At 42.3% G+C, this 25,850-nt stretch overlaps 1 protein-coding gene across 1 annotated transcript in view; it reads right to left on the bottom strand.

The window, feature by feature from the left end:
- XPNPEP1 (X-prolyl aminopeptidase 1) overlaps nt 1-25,547 on the bottom strand; it is a 46,897-nt gene extending 21,350 nt beyond the window's left edge. Inside the window, exons 1-5 of the mRNA XM_053389261.1 lie at nt 25,532-25,547; nt 12,222-12,234; nt 9,122-9,221; nt 4,480-4,600; nt 1,350-1,413 (exon numbers count right to left, since the gene is read on the bottom strand). Of these exons, the coding sequence (XP_053245236.1) occupies nt 1,350-1,413; nt 4,480-4,596 (181 nt within the window). The 5' untranslated portion in view covers nt 4,597-4,600; nt 9,122-9,221; nt 12,222-12,234; nt 25,532-25,547. The remainder of the gene's footprint in view (nt 1-1,349; nt 1,414-4,479; nt 4,601-9,121; nt 9,222-12,221; nt 12,235-25,531) is intronic.
- Between the last annotated feature and the right edge of the window lie 303 nt (nt 25,548-25,850).

Genomic DNA, 25,850 nt, shown 5'->3' with positions numbered 1-25,850 from the left:
GCGTGTTACCACAGGACATGCTGCTACACAGAACACACTGTCCCTATGAAAGATAAACAAGGCTTTTCCCGCCCATTAGCCGAATTTCAATGCCCAGCGATTTCAGATGCAGAAAAAAATGTTTTTTAAGAAGATTGAACTTGGCTAACCAACACTGTTTACCGCTTAATCCCCCAATCTGCCAAACTACAAGCAAATCTGTTTCCACTGGCTTCGCAGAGGGAAAAAGAAAGGCAAGCTGCGATCACTGTATGAAACAGTTAACAGGATTTTTCACTTTATTGAAGGGTCATCTGGGGGTCGGCAAAAGCTCATTACTACACGGGTATTACGTCACCATTCCAGCTGGTGTGGATGCTGAAAGGGGAAGGGACAAGTCAAACTTTTCCTTCGTGTTTTTCTTTCAGCCCAGCACGCAAACTGCAAAGCACAACAGTTTTTCCAGAAGTGAGCTGAGCCAACTCTCTCCACCCCACCCCTACGCACATACCAAAGTTCAGCAGCAACATTGCTATGGACTTATCTGCCCAGAGAATGTAATATGGAATATATACCAAGTCTGCCTTAAATGTGTTGGAGAGAACGGTTTATGCTGCATGGTAGGGACTGATTTCTTCCCCTTAAAAAGTTACACACAACAGCAGCCAGGTTTGGACCAGTCCCTACTTCTCTCTGGTATATAAAAGCATCAGGAAACAGACGCTGACATCACCTTCCCCATTTCATTTTTAATTTATACAACAAATGCCACTATGATCAAGGCTGCAATCCTACACACCAGGGGTAGAGAACATAAAGCCTGTGTCCCTGTCTTGCTCTGAGAATCCTCCTCAGACCACACCCCATATCCCTATGCCACACCTCTCTCTGCTCCCGATTCACCCCGCAAGTGTTGTATATGGGTGTTGTATTTCGTGAGTCAGGATGTGCTTTGGCAAGAGGAAGGAAGAAGAGAGAATGGAACTGACTCTAACGGTGTTTCAAAGTGAGCTGCTATGTTGATGTTTTTAGGAATGCTATTGCTTTATTGCATTGTATTATATTGTAGTTTTGCAGTTTCAGTGTTGGGTTATCTATACATCTTGAATGCATTTTGTAAACCACTTAGAGATTGTCTTAAGCGGTGGGTGGGTGGGTGTATCAAGACATTTTGCAAATTACACGGAGATTATTAAATAGCCACATCCAGATTGGATGTAAAATAACAGCAACAACCATACAGCACTTTAGCTTTAGAGGAAGTTGGAGAGATTCATGTTCTGGCCCGTGAACCTCAGAGGAGGAGCTTGGCATTCAAAGCTGAAGAACTGTCAAATGTGACGGGGTCAAGTACAGTTCTGGGAACATACCTGCTGAGCCATCAAACCCGCAGATGAACTGTCTTCGGCAATCACAAGGCGCACTGTACTCACTCTAGAAATGAATAGTGAAAAGAAAAGGGGGAAAGTGAGCCTAATGATGCACAACAGCAGAGAGAGGCACCAAGAGCAGCAGAACATGCTTCCTGAATTAGCTGTGCTCCCCTATCAGGTGCTCTTCCAGATGCAAAGAAATACTTAAAAATCTGAACAAGCTCTTCCTCTGCACAGCTGGTGAGAATCCCAGACATCTGGTGGGCACCAGGCTGGGGAAGGCTGCCTTCATATAATTATTCCGCTGAGACATTTAAACCTCCATGTTTATTCTTCATTTGTTTACTTCAGATCTGCAGTACTTTTCCCTGACATTTCTCCCAGCGCTCATGTTTATTTCACTCTTGACCACACCACTGTCCGCCAAACAAGTCAGGCCTTTGATGTGGCAACACAAGCGGAAGAAACGCCCCCAATATCTTCTGATCCTGGAAGCTGTAATAGATGATATGCCTCAAATCTGTAACCTTTGCTTTATTTTACTGGCATCCTCTAACTGGATTTTATGAGAAGTGTTCAAAAATGGGTGTCTGCCTAAAATCTCCTCGTTAAGAATTTCAACCACTGACAACAAGCTGTTCTGGCCTTGATTATAAGCTCAAAGCAAAGAAGCCTAGAAGTCTCCACTGCCGGCATGTACCCCATGCAATTCAGAACTTAATTTGCTAAGGCAGAATCTACTTTTTCTAAAACTATGAGAAAGGTAGCTTTTCAGCTCTGATGTTCACAGACTAGTGCAGTCACAATACCAGCTCCATGCAAACAGTGGTTGCAAACTGAGGTAACCTAGGGAATGCATCCTTCCTACTCTTCCTATTTTCCATTTTCTTGTTGGCCTGAATCATGGTTTACCGTGATATTTTTATCAACGCTAATCATGCTTCAACCTAGCCAGGTACCCTTCAACAGAGGTTTACAAGTGCATCAAACCCTGATTCCAATGGACCTCTGGTTAGCATTAACCATGGCTAGTACAGCTAACCACCATCAGCTTCCATCCAGCCCCACAAATAATTTATGAAATTAAGTATATATGCTTACTTTGCATAAGATAACTTTGATGCTGTGAAATGGTAGGTAGCCCTACCACCACCACCACCCCACTTGAAGCCTTGCTGAGGAACACTGGTAGAAAATCAGTCCGGCAGTTCATTCTTCTTCACTCCCCCTCCCCCTTAATTCATTTATCCCACCTTTCCTTTAAGAAGTTTTAGGGAACCATGCATTGGCAGTCTCACCCTTTTATCCTCCAAACAACTCTGCGAGGTAGGGTAGACTAATAGATTGCGAGATCTCCCAGTGAATATAATAATTATAATTTATTATTTATACCCCACCCATCTGGCTGGGTTTCCCCAGCCACTCTGGGCGGCTTCCAACAAAGTATTAAAATACAGTGGTCTGTTAAACATTAAAAGCTTCCCTAAACAGGGCTGCCTTCAGATGTCTTCTAAAAGTCTGGTAGTTGTTCTCTTTGACGTCTGATGGAAGGGCGTTCCACAGGGCAGGTGCCACTACCGAGAAGGCCCTCTGCCTGATTCGCTGTAGCCTGACTTCTCGCAGTCAGGGAACTGCCAGAAGGCCCTTGGCGCTGGACCTGTGTCCAGGTAGAACAATGGGGGTGGAGACGCTCCTTCAGGTATACTGGACCGAGGCCGTTTAGGGCTTTAAAGGTCAGCACCAACACTTTGAATTGTGCTCGGAAACGTACTGGGAGCCAATGTAGAACTTTCAAGTGAGTTTCATGACCAAGTGGGGTTTTGAACCCATGACTCCTTGGTCACTCTGTCTACTTCAGCACACATGTACTTGTGTCCCGAGAATCAAGACTTTAAACCATGTACATGGGGGGACATGGTTTTGCTGAAGTCATGTTATGCAGCAAATCTAGTGGATACAAAATAAGGAGGGGTGGGTTTCTTCCTGTCCATTCAGCTCTCTGAACAGAACAGAACAAACCTGATAAACTTGCCGAGCAGGAAAAGCATAATGCGAGGTCTTTGCATTACTGCATTCCCTAAAGCAACACAAAGAAATAAAGAAACTTGCAGGTCATATTCCAAGATCCACAGGAACATATTAAAAGTCTCACAAGTGTAACCAGAGCTACAGAGAAGCAGGCTCAGGCAGGAAAAGAAGCACCTGTAGCAGCTGCAAAAAAATAAAAATAAAACCCTCTTGCCTGCGGCAACTTGAGAGCAGAATAGCTGTGTGCGTGTTTGGTTTGCTTGCTTGATTAGATGAAGAACACTGCGCACTGGCAGCTGGAGGCACTGTTCTCTGCATACAGCATAAAACGTGGACAATGGAGTAGCCATTCATCCTGGAGCAGGGCTTTCCACGTGGCTGCCCCCCTTTTGCCCCACTACCTGCACCTTCCGGAAACAACAGAAGATACCGTATTTTTTGCTCTATAAGACGCACCAGACCACAAGACGCACCTAGTTTTTGGAGGAGGAAAACAAGAAAAAAAATATTCTGAATCTCAGAAGCCAGAACAGCAAGAGGGATAGCTGCGCAGTGAAAGCAGCAATCCCTCTTGCTGTTCTGGCTTCTGGGATAGCTGTGCAGCCTGCATTCGGTCCATAAGACGCACACACATTTCCCCTTGCTTTTTAGGAGGGAAAAAGTGAGTCTTATAGAGCAAAAAATACGGTATTTTTTATTCCCAGTCAAAGAAATGGGCCTTAACCACGAGTGTCTGCTTTCCTAGGGTTTCAGTCTTGTTTTAAATGTATTTGCTGATTTTGTGTTATGTAAATTGCCTTGAGACGGCTGTTCAGAAGGTGATTAATAAATTGATGGTGGTAGCTGCTGGGGGACAGGAATCTTACTGTGTTCCCAGCCTATTTGTGGGCTCCCATAAACATTCCCACTGTGAGAATAGAACACTGGACCTTTTTACAGTGTGCATCACCTGGGATATGGTGGCATAGAATAGGGATACCTCTACATATTAAACACACTGGGCTAAAGAAACTTAATCTTTAGCTCTTGGCTAAAGCTCTTGGAGCACGGGGGAGGGAAGAATTCTACCAACAGAAGACAATTCTGCTGAATCCTATACCTGGTGTGCATCTCCGGAGGGTACAATGTAGGCTTGGATCGGTTCTGGAACGTATTTGGAGTTTCTCATTGCTTGTCGAAGCAGATGAAGCAGCTCTGTAGTCTTCTTGGGAGCCATATTCCTATTTGGAATTATATATTTTTTTAATTAAAAAAAAAGCCTGAGAGTCCTGTGGATTTCATACCTAAATATTTCAAATATGTAAAAGAAACTCCATGTTTTCCAATCAGAACCTGCAAGTGAACTCTCTTTCTCCTCCCTCCCTCCCTCCCTTTCTTCTCCCACAGGCAACTTTACTGTAGTACAGTTTGACCCCCACCCGCACTCGGCCAACTTCCAGGACCTTGCATTTGTAATGATGAATCTCTTGGCAGTGGATGCCTCATGAGTGGCAGATTGGAGGAAGTACTGTGCATGGGAAACTTTAGGAAACGAAGCACAACAGATGCTCTGAGGCATGTGAGAAGGGCAAGGACATCGAACAGGAAGGAAGCAATTCACAAGCTGCTGCTGCTGCTCTCAGTTGTGGGGAATGTTCCTAGAGCTTCTCACTGCTTCCTATGTGCCATCGTATTATAATTTACTGCCAAGGACAGTCAGTAGGTTCCACAATCCCTCCTTTCTCAGCAACACGTTTCCCAAGGGAAAGAAAACGTTTCATTTTTCCAAGTTTGGATCTGGCAGCCCTACCCTTGCAACTTTCCATGTCTCCTTCCCAAAATCAAAGTAAGTGTGGTGTAGTGGTTAGTATCTTGGGCTACGATGTGGGAAACTGGCAGTTCAAATCCCCGACCAGCCATGAACCTTTGGTCAGCCACTATCTCTCAACCGAACCTCCTTTACAGGATTGTTGCGATGATAAAATGGGGAGGGGGGAAACATGTGTGTTGCCCTGCGGTTCAATGGAGGAAAAGCAAGATATAAACAAAATAAATAGAGAAATAAGAAACATGGCTTGTTGGGGGAGTGTATTTAGATAAGACGAGCATAATAATATTCTCTGGCCAATTCATGTGTCACAGATTACTGAATCCCCAGAGCTACCATTTTACTGGAAGATATGTCTATATTTTTATTAATTTTTATAAAATTCATACCCTGCCTCTCATCATAGATGATCTGGCAGGTGTAAAACCCTTTCTTTCTAGTTATCATTATCATTTATTTATATGCCACTAAATGCCAAAACAGTCTTGGGTCGGTTATCCCAGAAAGCAGCATACGTTGATCATCCCCATCCCAGATTACAATTCAGGATTACAATTCTTTTTGGCACCATTTGTGCATTAACAAATGACTCCATTACCCAGAAGACTGAAGTTATTTTGGACTATTCCAGTGGTAGTGGAATATTCACTATACAAAATCATGCAGGTCCATCTGCAGATTAAACTGGGCTCACATCTACATTATTAATTTGGCACTCACAAAGAACAGTGGATGCTCATTCAGATATGTCAATTAACATCTGAAACGGGGGAAAGGGGAAACTGGCATATACAATAAGCAACTTCACACTGGAATTGGCCCTGAATCAGCTGCTACTGAGTCACTAATATTCATTCAGCATGACACAGAAGCTACAAGTTCATACTTCTAATTAGGAACATACCATCTGGTCAGGGCAGGTAACCATTTTCCAAAAGGGACCAAGATTCTATCTTTGGAAGAGCTATTCTGCAGAACAATGTTCAGTGAGTGCAGGGTTGTTTTTTATTCCAACATTGTGATGGGGGCGGGGGAACTGTGCCAGTGGAAATTCGTTTTTCTTTATACTACTTAAAGAAACTGGAGCTCACTACCATATCACCAATTTACTGAATCCCTCCATGGGGATTCTATTGGAACTTGCAGCTTGCCTTGGCATGAGGGCATGAAGCCATTGCTGATTGACGACGATGGCTGGTGCCCATCGGGATCCGTAGGACAGAAAACAGAGAGGCCATCAGTCAATGGCGAGTAGAGCCAACTAATTCTAGTTTTGCCCCCCTATTTCTCCCTGCTGAGTTCTACAATGGCAGATTGAGGGGGAGGGGCTGGCATAAGAACAGCCTGCTGGATCAGGCCAATGGTCCATCTAGTCCAGCCTCCAATACTCACAGTAGCTGTCCAGATGCCAGCAGGCAGGATCTGAGCACAAGAGCTCTCTCCCCTCCTACAGTTTCCAACCAGAGCATAGCCATCATGGCCTAGCAGCCACTGGTAACCCTATCCTCCATGAATTTGTCCAGTCCTCTTTTAAAGCTATCTAAGTTGGTGGCCATCACTGCCTCTGAGGGGAGAATGAGTTGCAAAGTTTAACTATGCACTGTGTGAAGTGTTTTCTTTTATCTGACCTGAACCTTCCAACATTCAGCCTCATTGGATGTCAGCAAGTTCTAGCATTGTGAGAGAGGGAGGAGAACTTTTCTCTATCCACTTCCCCTGTGCCGTGCATAAATGTATGAACATCTATCATGTCTCCTCTTGCCTGCCTTTTCTCAAGGCCACAACCTCTCCCCACAGCAGAGTCGCTTGATCATTTTGGATGCCTTTCCTTAACTCTTTCCAACTGCACAATATTCTTTTTGTGGTGAGGACAATATGCTTTTTGAGGACTGACTGCTTGTAATAAGGAAGGCAAGCAAGTGGGACTGCTGAGGACACAGTGAGGTTGGATGAGGCAGTGTCTCATTTGCCCTAATGGACCGGCCTCCTCTGTCGATAGAAATTCAATAACAGATGGCCTTGCCTGCATGTCACCAGGCCACCATCTTCCATGGCCATTGATTAGCCACTAAAATAGAAAGGGCCTTCAGCAGCCAAAGCCCAGTATTAAAAATGGGGTATGCTTGCTGCATGCTAACCCTCAGCAAGAGTATGGCACGTGGCCAATGAATGTGATTGAAGTGCAGTTGTGAAGCAAAAATCAGACCAAGGCATTTAACTTCAATTGTCCAACCAGAAAGGAGGATTTGGGATCAAAAGGCAATGACACACTCCAAAACTGCGATCTTGACACAGCAAGGTCTGAAACAACTTGGGTAACGCATGACAGTAGCTCTTTTAAAAAAAATAGTTTGGGAGTGCACACAAGTAACAAATTTACTCTCATTAGCCCACTTTTGTGGGTATTTTTAAAAGCATATCTGCTTTGGGGGGGAAAGGTTTCCTATTAAAAATCAAGTGTAAGTACCATGAGGCTGGACCTAGTTCCTGTGCTAATACATTCACAGTTGCAACGCTTCAAAAATGTCACAAGCATTTCTCCAGTGTGGTTCGCTTTTGAGGGCCAAACTGCATGTGACATTGGGAGACCTGTAATCAGATCTCCTGTATTTTTCCCAAAGGTAAAAGTAGCTGCATGGGGGGGAGGGGTTTGAATTGGACAGAAAGCAGGACTAGGGGAAGGGGTTAACCCTCCCCCCAAAGACACACATATATTTTCCAATCTAAACTTCCTTCCCTTGAAAAGCTATGGTGCAAAAGCTAATAATAATTAAGCAAGACCAAATTGTCACTCCAACACTGTAATGAAAATATTGCCAGGGTAAGTGTGTACGTTGTCTCCCCCAGGGCAAATAGCAGCTAGCTTTAGATGAGGCAGTTCTGATCAGGAAAATTCCCTGCCTCGCCAGCACTGTTTTCCCAATCCAATGCTTTCCTCTTCCCACCCCCGCCCCAGCTGCTTTAAACAGTGTGTGTCATGTCACACATTTAGTTTATTCCTGAGCCTCTAGTCCACTTGTCTGTAAAATATCTTTATGAGACAGGTCACTGTCTCAGAACTTCCTGAAGAGCCTCTGGTGGCCTGTCAGGCCAATACTGTACTATTATCCATACTGTCCTAAACCAGCTCCTTATATCCTTATTGCCAAGACAAAATTCTACTGCCAAAAAGCCCCCCTTAATACCACAGTTTAAAAAAAAACCCACAGCAATGAGGACTAGAAGGTTTATATTTCTAAAACAGTTAGATTCCTCACAGGGTTCCTCACAGCCTGCAAATCACTCTCTCACTTTAGATCTGCCCAGTTCCACAAGTCCTCACTTATGTTTCCCTATATTAGCTTCCCTCTTAAAGAATTCAGTCTTAAGGAAACAAATCCTTCAGAACTCAAGGGAATGTATCTCACAATATTAAGCTGTTTTGCTCTCTTTTTTTCTAAATAAAGAAACCGTTAGAGAACTAAGCAGTAACAATTTTACTTTTTCCATGGATAGCTAAGTACATTTTGGTTTTGTTTTAAAAAAGAAACTTTTTCATTCTCATTTCATTTGTGTTGTGTGCCTCTTTCCTGACTTGAGAAGACCAGACCTTCAAACTGTGTGTCCATAAGATCTTTGGCACAGTCCTATTCGACCTCTAGCAAAAAAAGAGGGGGCTGCTCTTTTTCTTTTCCCTTCCATTTTCCTTGGGTGGTCATTTAGTCCAATTTCACTAGATTCCCAATGGTGCCATTTACCTCCATCACTTTGACAGCACTAAATTATAGGCAAGGAGTAACTTTTAATTCTTTCCCTGCTATCATCTGCCCCTGTGGTATTCAAAGACAAACAAAGTTGGAATTAAACGACATTTTCTCATCAGTGTAAAATACCACCTCAGTTTAAAGGACAGAACCACAGTCTATACATGCCCCCCCCCCAAAAAAAAAAATACCTGTCCTGGTTAGTCCTTCCTTGAAATCCTGGGTTCCCCAGCTTTGGACAGCACAAACACTATTCAGCTCCTTCCTTGCTCTTCATTGACTCAGCAGTGCCTGACAAAGCAAAGGGCAATATTTCAAAGGTACAGAGACTTTTTGCCACAATAACCCTTCTCTTCCCACAGTGGTTAATCTCAAGCAGCGATCCTTGCAGCGATAGGATTGTTCTAGTTGCAGTTCACAACACCAGAACAGAAAGCATTGTGCCATAGTGGAGGGGAGAGGGCTGCGCTTAGATCTGGGCTCAAACCAGTCAGCTGGCTCAAGGCCACGTGAAACTTGATTTTTATCATAATCATCATTAAACTCCAGCAGGCTCCAGGGTGGGTTACCACAATCTACAATTTGAAACTCAAAACAGATTACAATCAGAGGATTAGGGTGGGCCCTTTAATCACACAAGTCGGGGGTCAAAGGCCAGGGTAAAGAAATGAAAGTTGTATAGCGAAGAAGCCAGGCACACCTCTGTGGGAAAGGAATTCCACAATTTAGGGGCTGCCACAGAGGAGGCCCCCTCCCAGGCCATCACACACACACACCCAAACATCTAAGGGAGGTAGAACTCCCAAGAGGGACGCCCCTTCCTCACAGGGCTGCTATGAAGATACACAAAATGGTTCCATTTATGTTACTCTGAACTGCTTGATAAAAAGGTAAAGGGACCCCTGACCATTAGGTCCAGTCGTAACCGACTCTGGAGTTGTGGCACTCATCTCGCTTTACTGGCCGACGGAGCCGGCGTACAGCTTCCAGGTCATGTGGCCAGCATGACTAAGCTGCTTCTGGCGAACCAGAGCAGCGCACGGAAACGCCGTTTACCTTCTGCCAGAACGGTACCTATTTATCTACTTGCACTTTGATGTGCTTTCAGACTGCTAGGTTGGTGGAAGGATCCAAATTGTGATAAATGTCAGCAAGGTCCAGGCCATATGTAATCAGTTTAGACTTTAATTCTGGAACGGCTACAGATTAGAAAACATAACGGGGGATGGCAACACTTGCAAGGAGGACAAAGTACATTGTAGTTGTGTGCACACATGTGAGCTGTTGGGGGCAGGCAGGAGTACTAACTAACTAAGGCTAACTAAGCTAAAATAGCAGTGCGCCTGTTTAATTTGTGTACCCTGCTTTTCTATTAAAAACCATCAAAGCTGTTTTCAACAAAAATATAACTAATCAAACCAAAATAATCAAGATTTTGGTTTGATTATTTATATTCTTAATTGTTGGGGGTTTCCTGCCTTGTGGGTGGGGTTGGACTAGATGATCTTCCAACTCTACAATTCTACTAATCTAACCAATCGAATAGAATAAATAGTAGCTAAAAATAGCCCTACCCACTATCTGTATTTTATTTATCTACCTATCTACTGCCTTTGTATACCCCCAATGAAATGTAACATACTAAATGGGGTGGAAGGGAGGCCTATAAATGAGTAATACAGTGGTAGCTCAGGTTAAGTACTTAATTCGTTCCGGAGGTCCGTACTTAACCTGAAACTGTTCTTAACCTGAAGCACCATTTTAGCTAATGGGGCCTCCTGCTGCCACCGCACTGCCGGAGCATGATTTCTGTTCTCATCCTGAAGCAAAGTTCTTAACCTGAAGCACTATTTCTGGGTTAGCAGAGTCTGTAACCTGAAGCGTATGTAACCTGAAGCGTATGTAACCTGAGGTAGCATTGTAACAGAAATCAGGTTCAAAAGACACACACACCACAAAAAGCAGGGTTTTTTTTCTGGTGGCATCTTCAGGAGCTGGTGAAATGAACTCTCTGTTCATAGCTTCTCCTCTTCCACCTTCCTTCAGGGTGCACTGAGGGTCTTTAAGTAGCCCCTGGGAAAATAAGTTCTCCACAAAATATGCAGAGTATATAAAATAGCTTATTTATGAAACTGTTACTATGGCTGCTACATGGGCATTCAGGAAATGGGTCCCCAGGACTGTACATTAGGGAATTCTGCCATTAAGACACATTCTGGCCTACATAAGCAACTTACAGTCCAACCATACATGTTTCTTCAGTAATAAATCCCACTAAGTTCAATATGTTTCAATAGGCAGGTGTTCACAGGATTTTAGCTTGAGGCATAAAGCTTTTCACTGAACAACCTGTCTTTTTCATCTTCACTACTTCGGGGAACTCTGTGAAGTACCTGGCACCCTGAGTTTAGAAGTGCTGACTTCATACAAGCCAAGTGTTGTTTTTTCTTGTTAGAAGACTAGTTAAGGAATACTAAACCAATGCTAGAATAAAGTGGTCAGTATGTCTAAAATTCTGTTTGCTTCTCAGGTGCATGCACACCTGAAATCTTGCATTATAACCTTAACAGAACAGCTTCTTCTTTTTCTTTCTTGTTGCTCATTACTGTAAAAGAAAAGAAAGCTTCTCATCTGGCCCGTCAGTCATACTCAAATGCAGTTTCAGTTTCATTAATAAAACAATTGTTCTTAAGAGAGAGCTCATATTTTCCTTCTGGCTCCATCAGCTGCTTTAAAAAAAATTCCTAATAAGTGAAAGCACACAGAGCAACATTTGGGGGGGTGTTTCAGGAAGTCCCATGAAGCCAATGTTCAGCATATATCCATTGAAGGCTGGGATCCTATTGCATATTTACTATGGAATAAGCCCCAGTGAACCTATGGGGATTTCCTTCTCAATGAAAATACACTGGATCCGATAGATGCACACCACGCCACACTCGTACATATGCATGCACACACTTAATAAGTCTGGTCTGCATCTGATGAAATGAGCTGTGCTCCAAGGAAGCGAAAACGTGCTGCTCTTTTAAGATGCCACAAGACTCTTCCGTTTGGGCTTTGCACAGAGATCAGGGGGAAATTAAAGCCTAGCCATTTTCTTCACAGCCTGAAATGCTTTATTTTATTAGTTTGTTTCAGATTGCTGGAAAGCCGGGTCCTCTGTTTCCCAGAGGTCCCCTGCAATGCATCAAGCTGCAGTTTCCGCGTCCCTTCTTTTCCCCTGCCCTCCTCCCGGACGCGCCACCCCGTTTGTACCCAGCGGCCATCCTGGCCCTTCGGATCGCTCACCTGGCCGCCTCTACTGTTTTGCCTCCCTTACTTCAGCGCTTCCGGGAGGCTGCCATGCAAATCTGACGTCTCCAAACCCCGTGAGCCACCGAGGCCGGGGAAAGGGAAGGGGCGGAGCAACCTCCGCTTCCGCGTCAGTGACGTCGCGGCGGCGGCTCCCATTCATGCTCGCCGCCCGCAAGAGGGAAGGAAAGCAGGAAGGGGGCTTCCCTTGGCTCTGGCATTCTGAGCTTCTTAAGTTGTTAGCTGGTGTGCGAGGCAGAAGGAAAGAAAAGTCGCCCGGGGAAATTATTTTAGCCATTTCATAAGATCTAACACACCGCTTGATATTTAACATCCCTCAAAGCCGCTTACAAAAAAAACAAAAACAAATTTGTTATAAATGGATAATTTTAGTTATTACCAGCGCTTTTTTTCTTTAAAAAAAAGTTTAGGGGCACTCTCATTTTGACTCAAGAAAATCACCGTCGAGGAAAACAAATACAGTAAATGGACGAAAGTACAAAGATTCACAAAATGTTTAGGGGTATGCGTACCCCCAGAAAAAACACTGTTTATTGCTATATGTAATACATGGGCGTAGCCAATATTTTTAATAGGCCTTTTGTTAGGGGGCTCAGAACCTCAGCTTGCTATGTATTTTTATTGATTTTTATTTATTTTGGGGGCCAGCTGCCCCTCCCTGCTCCCCCCTTGACTACGCCCATGATATAATACACCGCTCTTCATCTGAGGAACGCAGGAAGATTTGCACTGTAAAAGCACAAAAATACACAAAAGTATCTAGCAGACAATCACTGCCCCCACGAACACACATACAGAGGCCATTGATTTTAGAGGCCATTGATTGTTTAATTAGTCCAAGGCTTGGGGGGGAATGTTTTCAGCTTGCACCTAATGATAAGTAATGAAGGTGCCAGGTGAGCCACCCTGACAATAAAATAAGAAAAATAATAATTTAAGACTTTTGAAAAGTTGAAACAACAATAGACGGGGATATGAGGTATACCTCTTCAAAATAAATTGGAGAATTATATTCAAGTTTTATATATTTAAAAAGGAAAGGGGCAAGAGAGATGTTGGGCTCATTTATTTCCATGCAAAAATGAACTGTGCTTTTGTTATGGTAGAAACCCTTTCCCCCTTGGCAAGGCCACAAGTGTAATAGGCAGACATTTGAGTGGTGAAGTTTACCCATGATTATCTGTAAAGTTGTAATTTCTGCCTGCCACACTAGAACAAAAGATAAGGCCCAGGGCATTTCTGAAGCAGTGGCTTATATTCATTAAAGCTTATATGTACCAGGCAAATGGGAAGAGAAAGAAATGGGCTGCTCAGAATTGGACTGTTTATTGCAATGCAAAGCAATGCAATCAGTTTATTTGAATTTTTGTCCCTTATAAAGATTGCGTTTATCCCTCACCAAGCAGTTCAAATCAGTGTCTGTTTATTTATGTATGAATACACTGCCTCTCGATCTGTGATTCCACAGATGGCTAGCTATATGGTTTCGGTTGTGTTTGTAGATGTGTACATACACATGCAATAATATAACAAAATCCACAATAAAACAGAACAGATAAGACAATCAGCCTCATTAAAACCAAATATTATTTAACAAAAATATATCTACCTGCTTCCAATACATAAAAATGGCGGAGGCTGACAGACAAATAAGGAGAGGAATTCCTAGAGAAAAGGCCCTGCTCCTCATTGTTCCCCACCATGCCTTAGATGGTAGGGGCTCCCTTGGGAAGATCTTGGTAGTCAGGGCCCCTGAAAGTTACACTTTTTAGCACTAAATGGAGTTCTATTTCTTTTACCTTCACAGCACACCAGCAGAGCAGGTTAGGCTGAGAAACAGTGGGTGAGAGCTAAGTAAATAATACTCTTGAGTAGACCCATTAAAATAATGGACTTGATTTCAATGGGTCTATCCTGAGTGAAACAAATGTTGGATATCACCCAGTGGTTGACCTTCCCAATGATCTTCATGATATAATAGGGTTTTTCTAGTCCATATGCAGCACTCAATCCACAACCTTTTTTTAAAAAAAACCCAACTATCATTACTTTATAACCTAAGGCTGCAATCCTACACTTATATATAAGACACTGATGCCGAAATCCAGCATTGCTTGAGCTCTGCGAGTGCAGCTTTCTCCTGACTGAAATGCAGAGTGTTTGAGAACCAGGACATTTGCAGGGAAACCAAAATGCTTGTTTACCAAGCTATCGTACTATCAACTTTACTGTATGCTTGTGAAACATGGACCACTTATAAACGCCATCTCCAACTCCTTGAAAGATTCCATCAACGGTGTTTATCCAGAAAAAAATACACATCACTTGGGAAGACAGGCAAACTAATGCCAGTGTACTGGAAGAAACAAACATCACCAGTGTCAAAGCAATGATTCTTCCAACATCAACTTTGTCGGACTGGTCATGTTGTTCAGATGCCTGATTATCATTTTCTGAAGCAACTACTCTATTCCCAACTCAAGAATGGAAAGCGAAATACTGGTGGACAACAAAAGAGGTTTACAGATGCTCTCTAGGCAAATCTTTTTAAAAAATGTAACTTAAGTACTGATAACTGGGAAACACTGGCCTGCGAGCGCTCCAGCTGGAGAAGAGCCTTTACCAAAGGTGTCATGAACTTTGAAGAAGCATGGACTCAGGGCGAAAAGGAGAAACAAGCTAAGAGGAAGACACGTTTGGCAAACCCTCACTGTGATCAACTCCCACCCGGAAACCTATGTCCCCACTGTGGAAGGATGTGTGGATCCAGAATTGGCCTCCACAGTCCTTACGGACTCACTGTTAAGACCGTGCTCATAGAAGACAATCTTACTCAGCTCCGAGTGATTGCCAAAGAAGAAGATGATAAGATTAAACCCCTCAAGAACTGGATGAAACTTGTTTCTGAGCAAACGTGTAGGGTTAATGTTGCAGCCTGCACATAGTGATGTTTTTTTACCCATCATTTTTGTAAGCTACAGTTGTGGCTGTGTGGGTCTGAAAATGATTCCTGCTCAAAGCAACAACAAAAAAAGCAAAGATACATGTCTAAAGCAACTATTGCAAAAACAATTCCAAAACAGGGCAAAATAGCAACATAATAGCAAATATGAAAGAACATGAAAAAACCAATTTTCAGCACCATAAATATAACAAGATTATATTAACAGGATGGAAGTAGCAACAAATAACAAGGGAGCTTGACAGTTTCAACTTGAACCCAGAAACACCCCTCCTATTATGTCTCTCTCCTGCAACAGCTTCTTATAAGACCCAAAGGCAGTGGGTAGGATAAAGTAGCCTGAGACATCCATCTCATTTTGTAATGACATCTCATTTTGCAACAACTTGCAAGACTTCCAGGGACGTGATCTTGCTCCTAGTATTGATGCCCCACAAGGACCTATAATGCTGCCTGATCTAATGTTTACATGTTCATTCAAATATTGTCATTTTATTTTTCTAATAAAAGTATAGAAGCCATAGGTATGTATCCAGCATTCCCTGCCCACTAGTGCAAGGACCCTTGCACTAGCAGACTGGGGAGTTTTAATTTTACACTACAGAGATATCCAATGCAACAGTTGCGCTGGCAGAACTGTGTGCAGCAGGTTGCGCCATCTCACCTATAACAAAGCTACCAGGAACCTGCTTGTGCATTATCTTGCTTAACAACATTCTGCTGGAGTAAAAAAAATTGGCAGCAGAATACGTACTGCTAAGTGACTTCAACTTAGTGCTACATTGGATACACTGTTTTCCTTGCATCTCAGCAGATACCAGTTTTCAGTTTCAGTCCTCTCCTCCCATCCAAATCCATATAGCCTCAAAATGACAGGCGTAATTACTGCAAAATCTGATATATTTTCCCTGATTGTTCCCTCAAGTATAACAGCTTGCCAGTTTATTTAGCCTCAAGCACATTTTCACAGGTGGCTTTTTGCTTAGCCCCCTTTAAAAAAGGGAGTTTGTTACAGATGACCACTGCTATAGGATTGCAAAGGGAACTGCTATGACTGAAGGTAAAAGGATTTGTGGTGCAGGATTTTTTGGATAATTGCTTCCAGGTTAGAGCGTGTTTGCTGCAGTCTGGGGTTACCCACAGGACTTGCAGCATGGCTTGTAGAGTAATATAATCATGTGGCTTGCAGCAGCCCCCAGTTTATAACTGCCAAGGGAAGGCACAGCAGATCATCTGCTTGGTTTTATTGCTAACAGGCTAAATCCGGGAGGAATTTCCCTTCATCCATCAAGTGAGCAGCAAGTGCAAGAGAATTTTATGGTACTATGATTGTAAAGTTTGATCTATTGATGCCTAGGGGGTGGTTCATTTGGTTTTTGTGTTTTTGTTTTAAAAATTGACTTAACCTGAAGTCACAGCTAAATATTATTAATGAAGTTACATACATTTATGAACTGTGCTTTTCACAAATACTGTGAAGGAATTGTATGCAAAATATGAGAATATTTGTTACCTTATTAGTTTTTAACAATTCCATTGTTAATAATTTCAGCGAATTTGATGGATAGTGTTAATATTGGAGCTGCTTAACAAAGGTTAAAGACAGGGGCTCAGTTTCAAGAAAATGCATCACCACAAGACCAGGACATAATTGCCAAAATATATACAGTATATATATATATATATATATATATATATATATATATATATATATATATATATATATAAAAATAATAATAATAATAATAATAATAATAATAAAATTTATTTTTATACCCCACCCATCTGGCTGAGTTTCCCCAGCCACTTTGGGCAGCTTCCAGTCGAGTGTTATATGCAGTTTTGTATAAAGTTGCTTATTCTACTTTATATGTATATATGCAAATATGGAAATAATTACTGTAATTTAAATGGAAATGCAATTCATCTCAACACAGTGAGGCAGGTGATCTGTGTACCTGTTCAACCTGCTCTTCAGATGCTAGCTGTTGATGGGCAACTTCAAAGCCCCTGCTCTTTTGTAGTTCTTTATTGGACTTGGACCAGACAGCCCTTCAAGTAGAAAACACCTTCAAAGAGAGAATATTCCTTTGTAAAGTAGAACATGTGGCCACCCCAGAAATCAGACATCCCTGCCCCTCTTCTCTGGACTGCTAAATCTAGTCCAGTCAGGGAAGAGGACATAGTGAAGTCAAAATGGACCCAGTAAGTCTAAAATGAATAACCAGATTTTGGTCCTCTACAGGCAGAGTTGGAAAGAAAAGACAAACCAGCACACTGCATGATAGTGTCAGCACATCATGCTTTCTGATCACTCAAACTCCCAGGCAAGAAGAAGGTAAAACTTCACTACCCTTAAGCAACAACAGGAAGTAAGTAATGCTTGCTCACAAATAGTTGGGAGTGAGGAATATGATCCCCGTTCCATGAGCAATACAGCTTTTTGCTTATGAAACACCAGATCTGGAAACTGTGGTAGTTCCACAGTAAGGAAGAAATCCCAAATCCAGTTTAAGGGCTCCTCCAAATAACCTGTTTACTGACCATTCATCCTGACTTGTTTACCCAAAACATATGCAGAAGAAGAGGAGGAGGAGGAGGAGGAGGAGGAGGAGGAGGAGGAGTTTGGATTTGATATCCCGCTTTATCACTACCCTAAGGAGTCTCAAAGCAGCTAACATTCTCCTTTCCCTTCCTCCCCCACAACAAACACTCTGTGAGGTAAGTGGGGCTGAGAGACTTCAAAGAAGTGTGACTAGCCCAAGGTCACCCAGCAGCTGCATATGGAGGAGCGGAGACACGAACCCGGTTCACCAGATTGCAAGACTACCGCTCTTAACCACTACACCACTACACCACACTGGCTCTCACACCACACTGGCTCTATGCAGAGGTTAGATTATCTCCAGCCTTATTTGAGCATTCATTCTGGTTTGTTTGAAAGGTGATTATACAACATTGACCCTGAGTTGCTTATACATCTTCATGTTGCTCATTCATTTGCCCCACAGTTTTCAGTGCATTTCCTCATCGCTTTCCTAACTGCAATGAGTTGGATGTTTTGTTTCATTGCCTTAAAAAATTGTGGATTAAAGTATTATTTTGCCCTGGTACAACTAATCCACTTTAAGGGCACAAACCTAAATTTCCCCTACATGCTTGAATACTTCCTGCAAAATAGTGACAGCCTAGAAACACCCGGAGACATGCAGAATTTTTATCTAGTGGAAACAAATGAAATCATCTTAAATTACATAGTTAAAATGCACAAAACCACAAGAAACAACTGAGGAAGGAGTCTTACTGAAAACATTAGATTAGTACTTCTTACACTTTGTTGTAATCAACCAACATTTACTCAGAGATGATCCATTTAAATCAATAAATCTAAGTGAGCCAAAGCCATTAATTTCAATGGGGGTACTCTGAGTCAGGCGCTACAACCTTGCATTCTTAACTTTGATCTTGGCACTACTTATCATCCAGTCTCTAGACACAGGATGGGGAGCCTGTGGTCCTCTAGTCACCATTGGACTATAACTCCCATAATTCCTGACCATTGGCTAGATTGGGACTGATGGGAGCTGGTGTCCCAACACCAACCATCCCTGTTCTACAACTTTGTTTAACAGAATTCACAATAAAAATGAAGTGAAATAGATATGGATACAAAAGGCTACTTACAATGTCTGTAAGCAGCTTTCAACGTGATTCATTTTCTCAATGTACTGTACAGGACTTTTGTGCAGCAAATAACAATACTATGCAAGCCCATTTCCTTGGAACAGCCAGTGAACCATGTTATGAGTTCATGTTCTCCAGACAGGGGGCAGGGAACCCAAACAAATATGGAAATATCTTATACATTTCTATAAATAATGCAGACCGCAATGTATCTAATGGTCTCACGGACATCTCAAACATTTGGATTCCGAAATCTAACTGCTCATCTAAACAGAAATGCTATTTACGCAAGTCTACAGTTACACTCGGAAGGTCACAAGCTGGGTTTGCACAAGTGGGAGCTGTGGGTCTGAGTTCTTTGTAGCAGATGGGAGAGATGGATAGGACAGCTTTCTGTTCCTGGAGGAAACATTCTGTTTTCTCTCCTTCCTTCGGTAATGAAAGGAGCCGTGGCTCCCATTGCTATTTGTGAAGGGAAGGGCCTTAGTTTTAGTCCCTCTCCCACACAGCAGCAAAGGGCAATTGGCATGGTAAGACCCTTGCAGGAAGTGAGATTTCCATAATTGCCTATTGGCTGTTATTTATTTAAGGCATTTAGATGTTGCCCTTTAGCCAAAAAGGCTCTTTGGGTAGCTTATGGATATCAGTTCTAAGGCAGTTCCCTCAAGTCCATAATCTAAAACAGACAAAAGACTTGTGGAAAAGGAAGAGGAGGAAGGAAGGAAAAGCAAGCTAAAGCTCAAGTTCAAGTTACTGTTCTTATTAATGAAGTTATATAGTTCTGTCTATGCATATCCTGGCTGTCTAGAATAGCAGTGTGAACTATATTAGGATGCACTACAGATTTCCAGCACAAGCCTAACCATGGCTGTTGTGACGTGAATTCAGTAGGTAAGTGAGGTGAGTATTGCAGTCCAAGGCCCTACAGTTACAGCAGGGCTTAACTACAATGTACTTCTTACGTATAGTACTTAGTTGTTAAGAATACACACACACCCTGCCTTTCCAATAAAACATTGCTCAAGACAGGCAGCTGAAAAGAAAAAAGAAAATTCAGCACAAAAACACAATCAATGCTTCGTAAAAAAAATTCACACCAAAGAAATACACAGCACAAAAAACAAAGATGGCACGAATGCATTTGGAGATGAGGGGAGTTGATAAGAGGCAAGGGAGGCAAAGCATCACATTCTTTTACTATTTCTCCTCTCTTAACAATACAATCCTATTTCTGCCTACTAAAAATTCCCACTGAGTTCCATGTGTGTAGTGCTGCAGCCCAAAAACACACACCTCTCCAGTGGGTATAGGATTGCAGCCTAAATCCCCCTCCTAAATCTGCTTTTTCCTGGAATTGCGGCCATCTGGCTTTTGTTACTTGCATATGCAAGTTAATGTGGAATTCCGCCTTTTATATCAACATTGCATTAAGACTGTCACTTAAAATAAATGTAGCTGACCCTCCCTTCTTCCTCTTCTTCGTCTTCGTCTTCTTCTTCTTCTTCTTCTTCTTCTTCTTCTTCTTCTTCTTCTTCCTTTGTGGCTCATCATTATTACCCCTCTTCTTATTCTTCTGACATGTTGCTCATGACCTTGATTCAGTGAAAGGAATTCTGGATCTCCATGGTTTAGGGAAATGTTCAGGACAGCTGGTCAAATCAGATGTTAGATTTTATTGAAGCTTCTAAATGATTACTGGATTGTAGCCAGCCTTTATGGCTAACAGATAGCTGCATACACACCCTAAAATTGACGTTTCTTTTAAATGTCTGCACTGTTTGTTGCTTAGAAGAAAACTGGAATGTCCCTAGTGCATCAAATGCTTAGAAATAAAGCTGTTTGGATAGTTCTCCTCTGGCCAGAGCAGTTGAAAGCAGTAAATTGATATTGCTCCCTCTTGGGACCTGTGTGTCTCCTGTTCATTCGAACCAGCATATCAGGCAATGGTTTTTATTGGAAACAATTTTTTAAAAATATGCACAATTTGGTTCTAGTTGACCTATATCTGCAATAGGAGCTGAGCTTGTCCCCACTTCTCTCTTCTTCAAGCCTACTCCAGCCCTGTGGATTCCTGTAGGAGCAAGACTTCTCCAGCTTCCTTTCCCTTGTCTTCTCTCCCTATCCTTTTCAGTCACATTTTCTGTTTTCCTCATATTAGTCAGGATCTTGCAGGGAGCATAAGCCAATACGTTGTCCTACAAGGCAGAGGTAGTTAATGTGGCGCCCTCCACATGCTGTGGAACCATCAGCCCCAGCCAGTGCAGCTGATACTCGGGAATCATGGGAGTTGTAGTCCAAAACATCTGGAGGGCACCATGTTGGTTACCCATTTTATGAGGAAACCTCTTTCGATCTTTGAACTGTATGAGAAAGATTCTAAAGCACAGCAGGGTGTTCCTTGGAATTTGGCTGAATGGATGCCTTATTAAGGGCCTGACCCTGTGGGTATTTCCCAGAAAACAGAGGCAGCGCTAACCAACTCTTTGTGTTGGAAGAGGCAACCATCTAATCAACTAAACTGCTGCCAGGAACCCATATACAGCCATAACATCACACCTGCAGGTCACAGTGAAACTCAAGAACCACCTTAGTCTCCCTTCCTCAGGACTGGTAATTATTGGCGTCTCGTTCATTGCTCCTTTCTGTACCTTTCTCACTTCTCAAATTTTCCTGTCTTCACATAATCTAATCCCCAGTCATTTGCATACAGGAATTGCCCCTTGTGTGTTTAGGTTTCATCAGCAATCCTGCCAGTTTCCACACACCTGCCCTGCTCCAGATAAGGCAACTTTTCACCCTCCATCTGCTTCTATCTCTGTATTAGTAACTGAGTAAACATAAGCTAATGGTCCAGCCAACATAGGTATGTGTAGCTTGGGTATTAACTTGGAACAACTAACCTTTTTGCTGTTTCATATTCTGACCAAAGTCCAGTTTCTTGAGCCTCCATTTTCTTGAGCAAGGTGATTCTTGCCCTCCCTGAAGCCTGAGAGAGGCCCAGACCTGTCTAGTTTTCTCACATGAGGTCAGTACATAATTCCCATCAAACCCCCACAAGTTAGCAATGGATTCTATCTTGCAGAAACTCAGGGAAAATCCAGGCATTAATTAACATCAACATCACCATCTTCCTCTTATCCTGGAGGGTGTCTACCACTCACCCTCCACTCCCTGAAAGGAGTCAGTTCTCTATTACCTGCCAAACATGAGAGGAACTCACAAGGTGGGTCAGAAGGACCCAGGTATCACTCAACCCAATGTGGGTGGGAGAGTCCTTCAAAGAAAACAATGGCACACAAGCCTTTGTCCCAGACTCTCACATCAGGTTCTGTCGTCTCCTTCCTACCATCCTACCATTGGGGTCCACCATCCATCACTGACCATCAGGAAGCCTGCAACTGACTATGCTTGCTGCTTTGCTTTTGAGGAGGCCAGAACACTGTATTGTAAGTAAATAGCTTAGGATCTGTCAGGTTTGATCCGCAGAGCTCAAATGTTTCAGTATTCTCTTTTGTCCATTTGCCTTCTTCCTTTCCTTCTCTAATAATTATAATAATAATAATAATAATAATAATAATAATAATAATAATAATAATAATAATTTTTATTTATACCTGCTCCACATAATCAATCACATAACATGGTGTACACACACCATTTAAATTGGATTTTGGATTGTCCTCCTTATTTTTCTGCTTTAACTAAAGGAATACACCTACTGGGAGCAGTAGATGCATGAACATAAATAAATGAGCAGAAGAGCCCATTCAATCTACAGTCCTATTTAGAATAAGCAAAAATTAGAATTGGCATGAATGATTAGTATAGCTGTAAACGAGAACTATTCGAAAGCTTGCTGAGATTAATGTTCTTCCTGGTGACCTTATTCTTGGTTATAGTTGAATAATGTATGGTTAATCTTTTAAATACCAGAGTGTGGGATGAGATTTGCAATGAACCCAAGGATGATTTGATATTAATTTTGGGGTGTTTAGTAGGAGCTTCAATAATCTAAAAGCCATCCTCTGTGCATAATGTAAAATATTTAATAATTAATTTATCAAACCTATTATATTTAAATATTTAGACTAGGAAATTACTACTTAGAGCATTTTGATCTTGACTATGCCTGATGGCTCATTTTTATTTTTTATTTTTTTAGTTCAGTAATTGAAAGACATGATTCCTCACCTTTGCAACATGGGTTTGGAATCTGGAGCTGCACTTTTTCCATTTCATTTGGATCATATTATTTAAAAAAACAGGATATGACATCAGAAGGTACTAATGCCTGTCATATGACAGAGGATGTTACCCTTTTGTTATCCTACCCATAGCAGGAAATAAACACCCCCTTATCACGACTCCTAAATGTTGCACCTTCGTCACTATTCCAAATCTCATTTCCCACATTTCCAAATGTATGTTTTTAAAAATATATATGTATATATCCCAACCCTATCTCTGTATCTGATGCAGGCTGTTTCCAAACACCACCCTCCAAAGTCAACAGAGAGAAAGAGAGAGAGAGAATTCACAAATATTTTTTTTAAGTGCTAGGGAGAGAAATCACTAAAGATTTATCATGTAGCAAGGCTATATATGTCTATTGTATATATCTATCCAGATGGACTTTGACACTACTCCCTTTTCTTTTTTTATAGCCCTTTTATTACTTCAAAGAGAGATCTGAAAACATGCAACCAGTGATATCACTAGAGATATGCAGAATCCAGACTAAGGGCTGCGCTGGGCCAGAGGGTAAAAAGAATTGGTGTTCCACACAGATCCTTGTCATGCTGTCTTAATTATTTATTACACCTGAGCACAGCTCTTCTTACAAAGAACTCAGAACAGCTTCCATTTGGTTGCCTGCATGTCTGCCATCCTGAAACTGCCCAAGGCCAGACTTCAGCAGATGGGTTGCAGTCATGTGTCCTCAGACCTCTCTCACAGCTAACCCAATGTGTCTGCCATCATATCCCATTATATCCCACATATTTCCACTGTCCTCCAGGCTAGTATTTACATCCTCTTTCCATTCTAAAACTGCTGCCTCCTTTTACCGTTCATTACAATGCCTACAACTTGCAGGGAGAATTACGGAAGTGAACATGGTCATTGCTCACAATTGTTGTTGTTGTTTAGTCATTTAGTCGTGTCTGACTCTTCATAACCCCATGGACCAGAGCACGCCAGGCACTCCTGTCTTCCACTGCCTCCCACAGTTTGGTCAAACGCATGTTCGTAGCTTCAAAAACACTGTCCAACCATCTCGTCCTCTGTCGTCCCCTTCTCCTTGTGCTCTCCATCTTTCCCAGCATCAGGGTCTTTTCCAGGGAGTCTTCTCTTCTCATGAGGTGGCCAAAGTATTGGAGCCTCAGCTTCACGATCTGTCCTTCCAGTGAGCTCTCAGGGCTGATTTCCTTCAGAATGGATAGGTTTGATCTTCTTGCAGTCTATGGGACTCTCAAGAGTCTCCTCCAGCACCATAATTCAAAAGCATCAATTCTTCGGCGATCAGCCTTCTTTATGGTCCAGCTCTCACTTTCATACATCACTACTGGGAAAACCATGGCTTTAACTATACGGACCTTTGTTGGCAAGGTGATATCTCTGCTTTTTAAGATGCTGTCTAGGTTTGTCATTGCTTTTCTCCCAGGAAGCAGGCATCTTTTAATTTTGTGACTGCTGTCACCATCTGCAGTGATCATGGAGCCCAAGAAAGTAAAATCTCTCACTGCTTCCATTTCTTCCCCTTCTATTTGCCATGATTTTTTTATTTGCTCACAATACTTGGCATTCAAAGAGTTCTTTTAGAGTGTCTAATAACATCATACACATTGTCTCGTTATCCTACCTGTAAGGTGAATCAGTAATATAACAAATGTGAGACGGAGGTGGAATTGTATGTCAGCTGAGGCCAGACCTATGAGTTCTAGCTGGGATTTTAGAAAGCCCTTTGGGAACAGATTCAGGACTTGTCTTTTTCTAGATGTTCTTGCCGGTTCAGTGAAATAGTATGGGAGATAGGTGCTATTCAGCCTCTACTGCGCTAAGGGTGGAATCCAATGGAGCACTAAATAAATTCTCCCATCTGTGCAAGGATTTCTGCTTGTACTATGGACAATTCTCTTCCTCTTCTCCCCCTGTGTACCCCCTCAATCTATTCTACCTGGAGCAGATATGGGGAAGGTTTGGGGTGCATGCAGTGGGGGGGGGAGCTTCCATCCCCTGAGGCCTCTAGCCTGTTTGCCCTTTCTAAATTGTGTCCCAGCAAAATATTACTTCCTTGCAAGAACCACTAAAGCAACAAGGATTGTCAATTACAAAAGAGGATGAAATGACACTTGGTTACACTGTACCAGCCACAGTGTGTGGTCTGTAACATATTGAATTCTATGGGACCATGCTATCCTTTGGCAGATCATGGTTTCTCACCCTAATCTACCTCATAAGGTTGTACTAGCCTGAAAACAACCCTTTGTATACCAGCTGGAATTCCATTGTAAAAGGCATGGTATAAATAAATTAGGGATGAGCAGGATGTTCCACTAGTTTAACAGAGCTAGCAATAAATCCATTCTGATCTGCCAAAACTCCAGAATAGTTTGTGGAATTTGGAAAATTCAAAGACCACCACCATCACTTCAGCGGCATATGCAGTTCTCCCCGTTTGCAGCCACTGTTTGCAAGATTGTAGCTTTATTTATTTCCACCTAAGGAGCTCAAAGCAGCATGAGTACATTACCTCACATTATCCTCCCAACTTCCCTTTGAGGAGAATTAGACTGAAAGACTGTCAGCTGCCCAATGCCTGTCAACTTATTTTCCATGGAAAAAATATTTTCTACTGCAGAAAGTGAAATGTGAGAGCACACTTATGTGACAATTTGCAGGGAGGAGACAATTTATTCAGTGGTGTGTTAACTGGTTAGGTTTGGAGCTTATTCATCACA

Source organism: Podarcis raffonei, chromosome 5, assembly GCF_027172205.1.
Source record: "Podarcis raffonei isolate rPodRaf1 chromosome 5, rPodRaf1.pri, whole genome shotgun sequence".
In the NCBI taxonomy this organism is placed as follows: Eukaryota; Metazoa; Chordata; class Lepidosauria; order Squamata; family Lacertidae; genus Podarcis; species Podarcis raffonei.
Note: the sequence above shows the minus strand (reverse complement) of the source record. Positions and strands in the feature narration are given on the sequence as shown.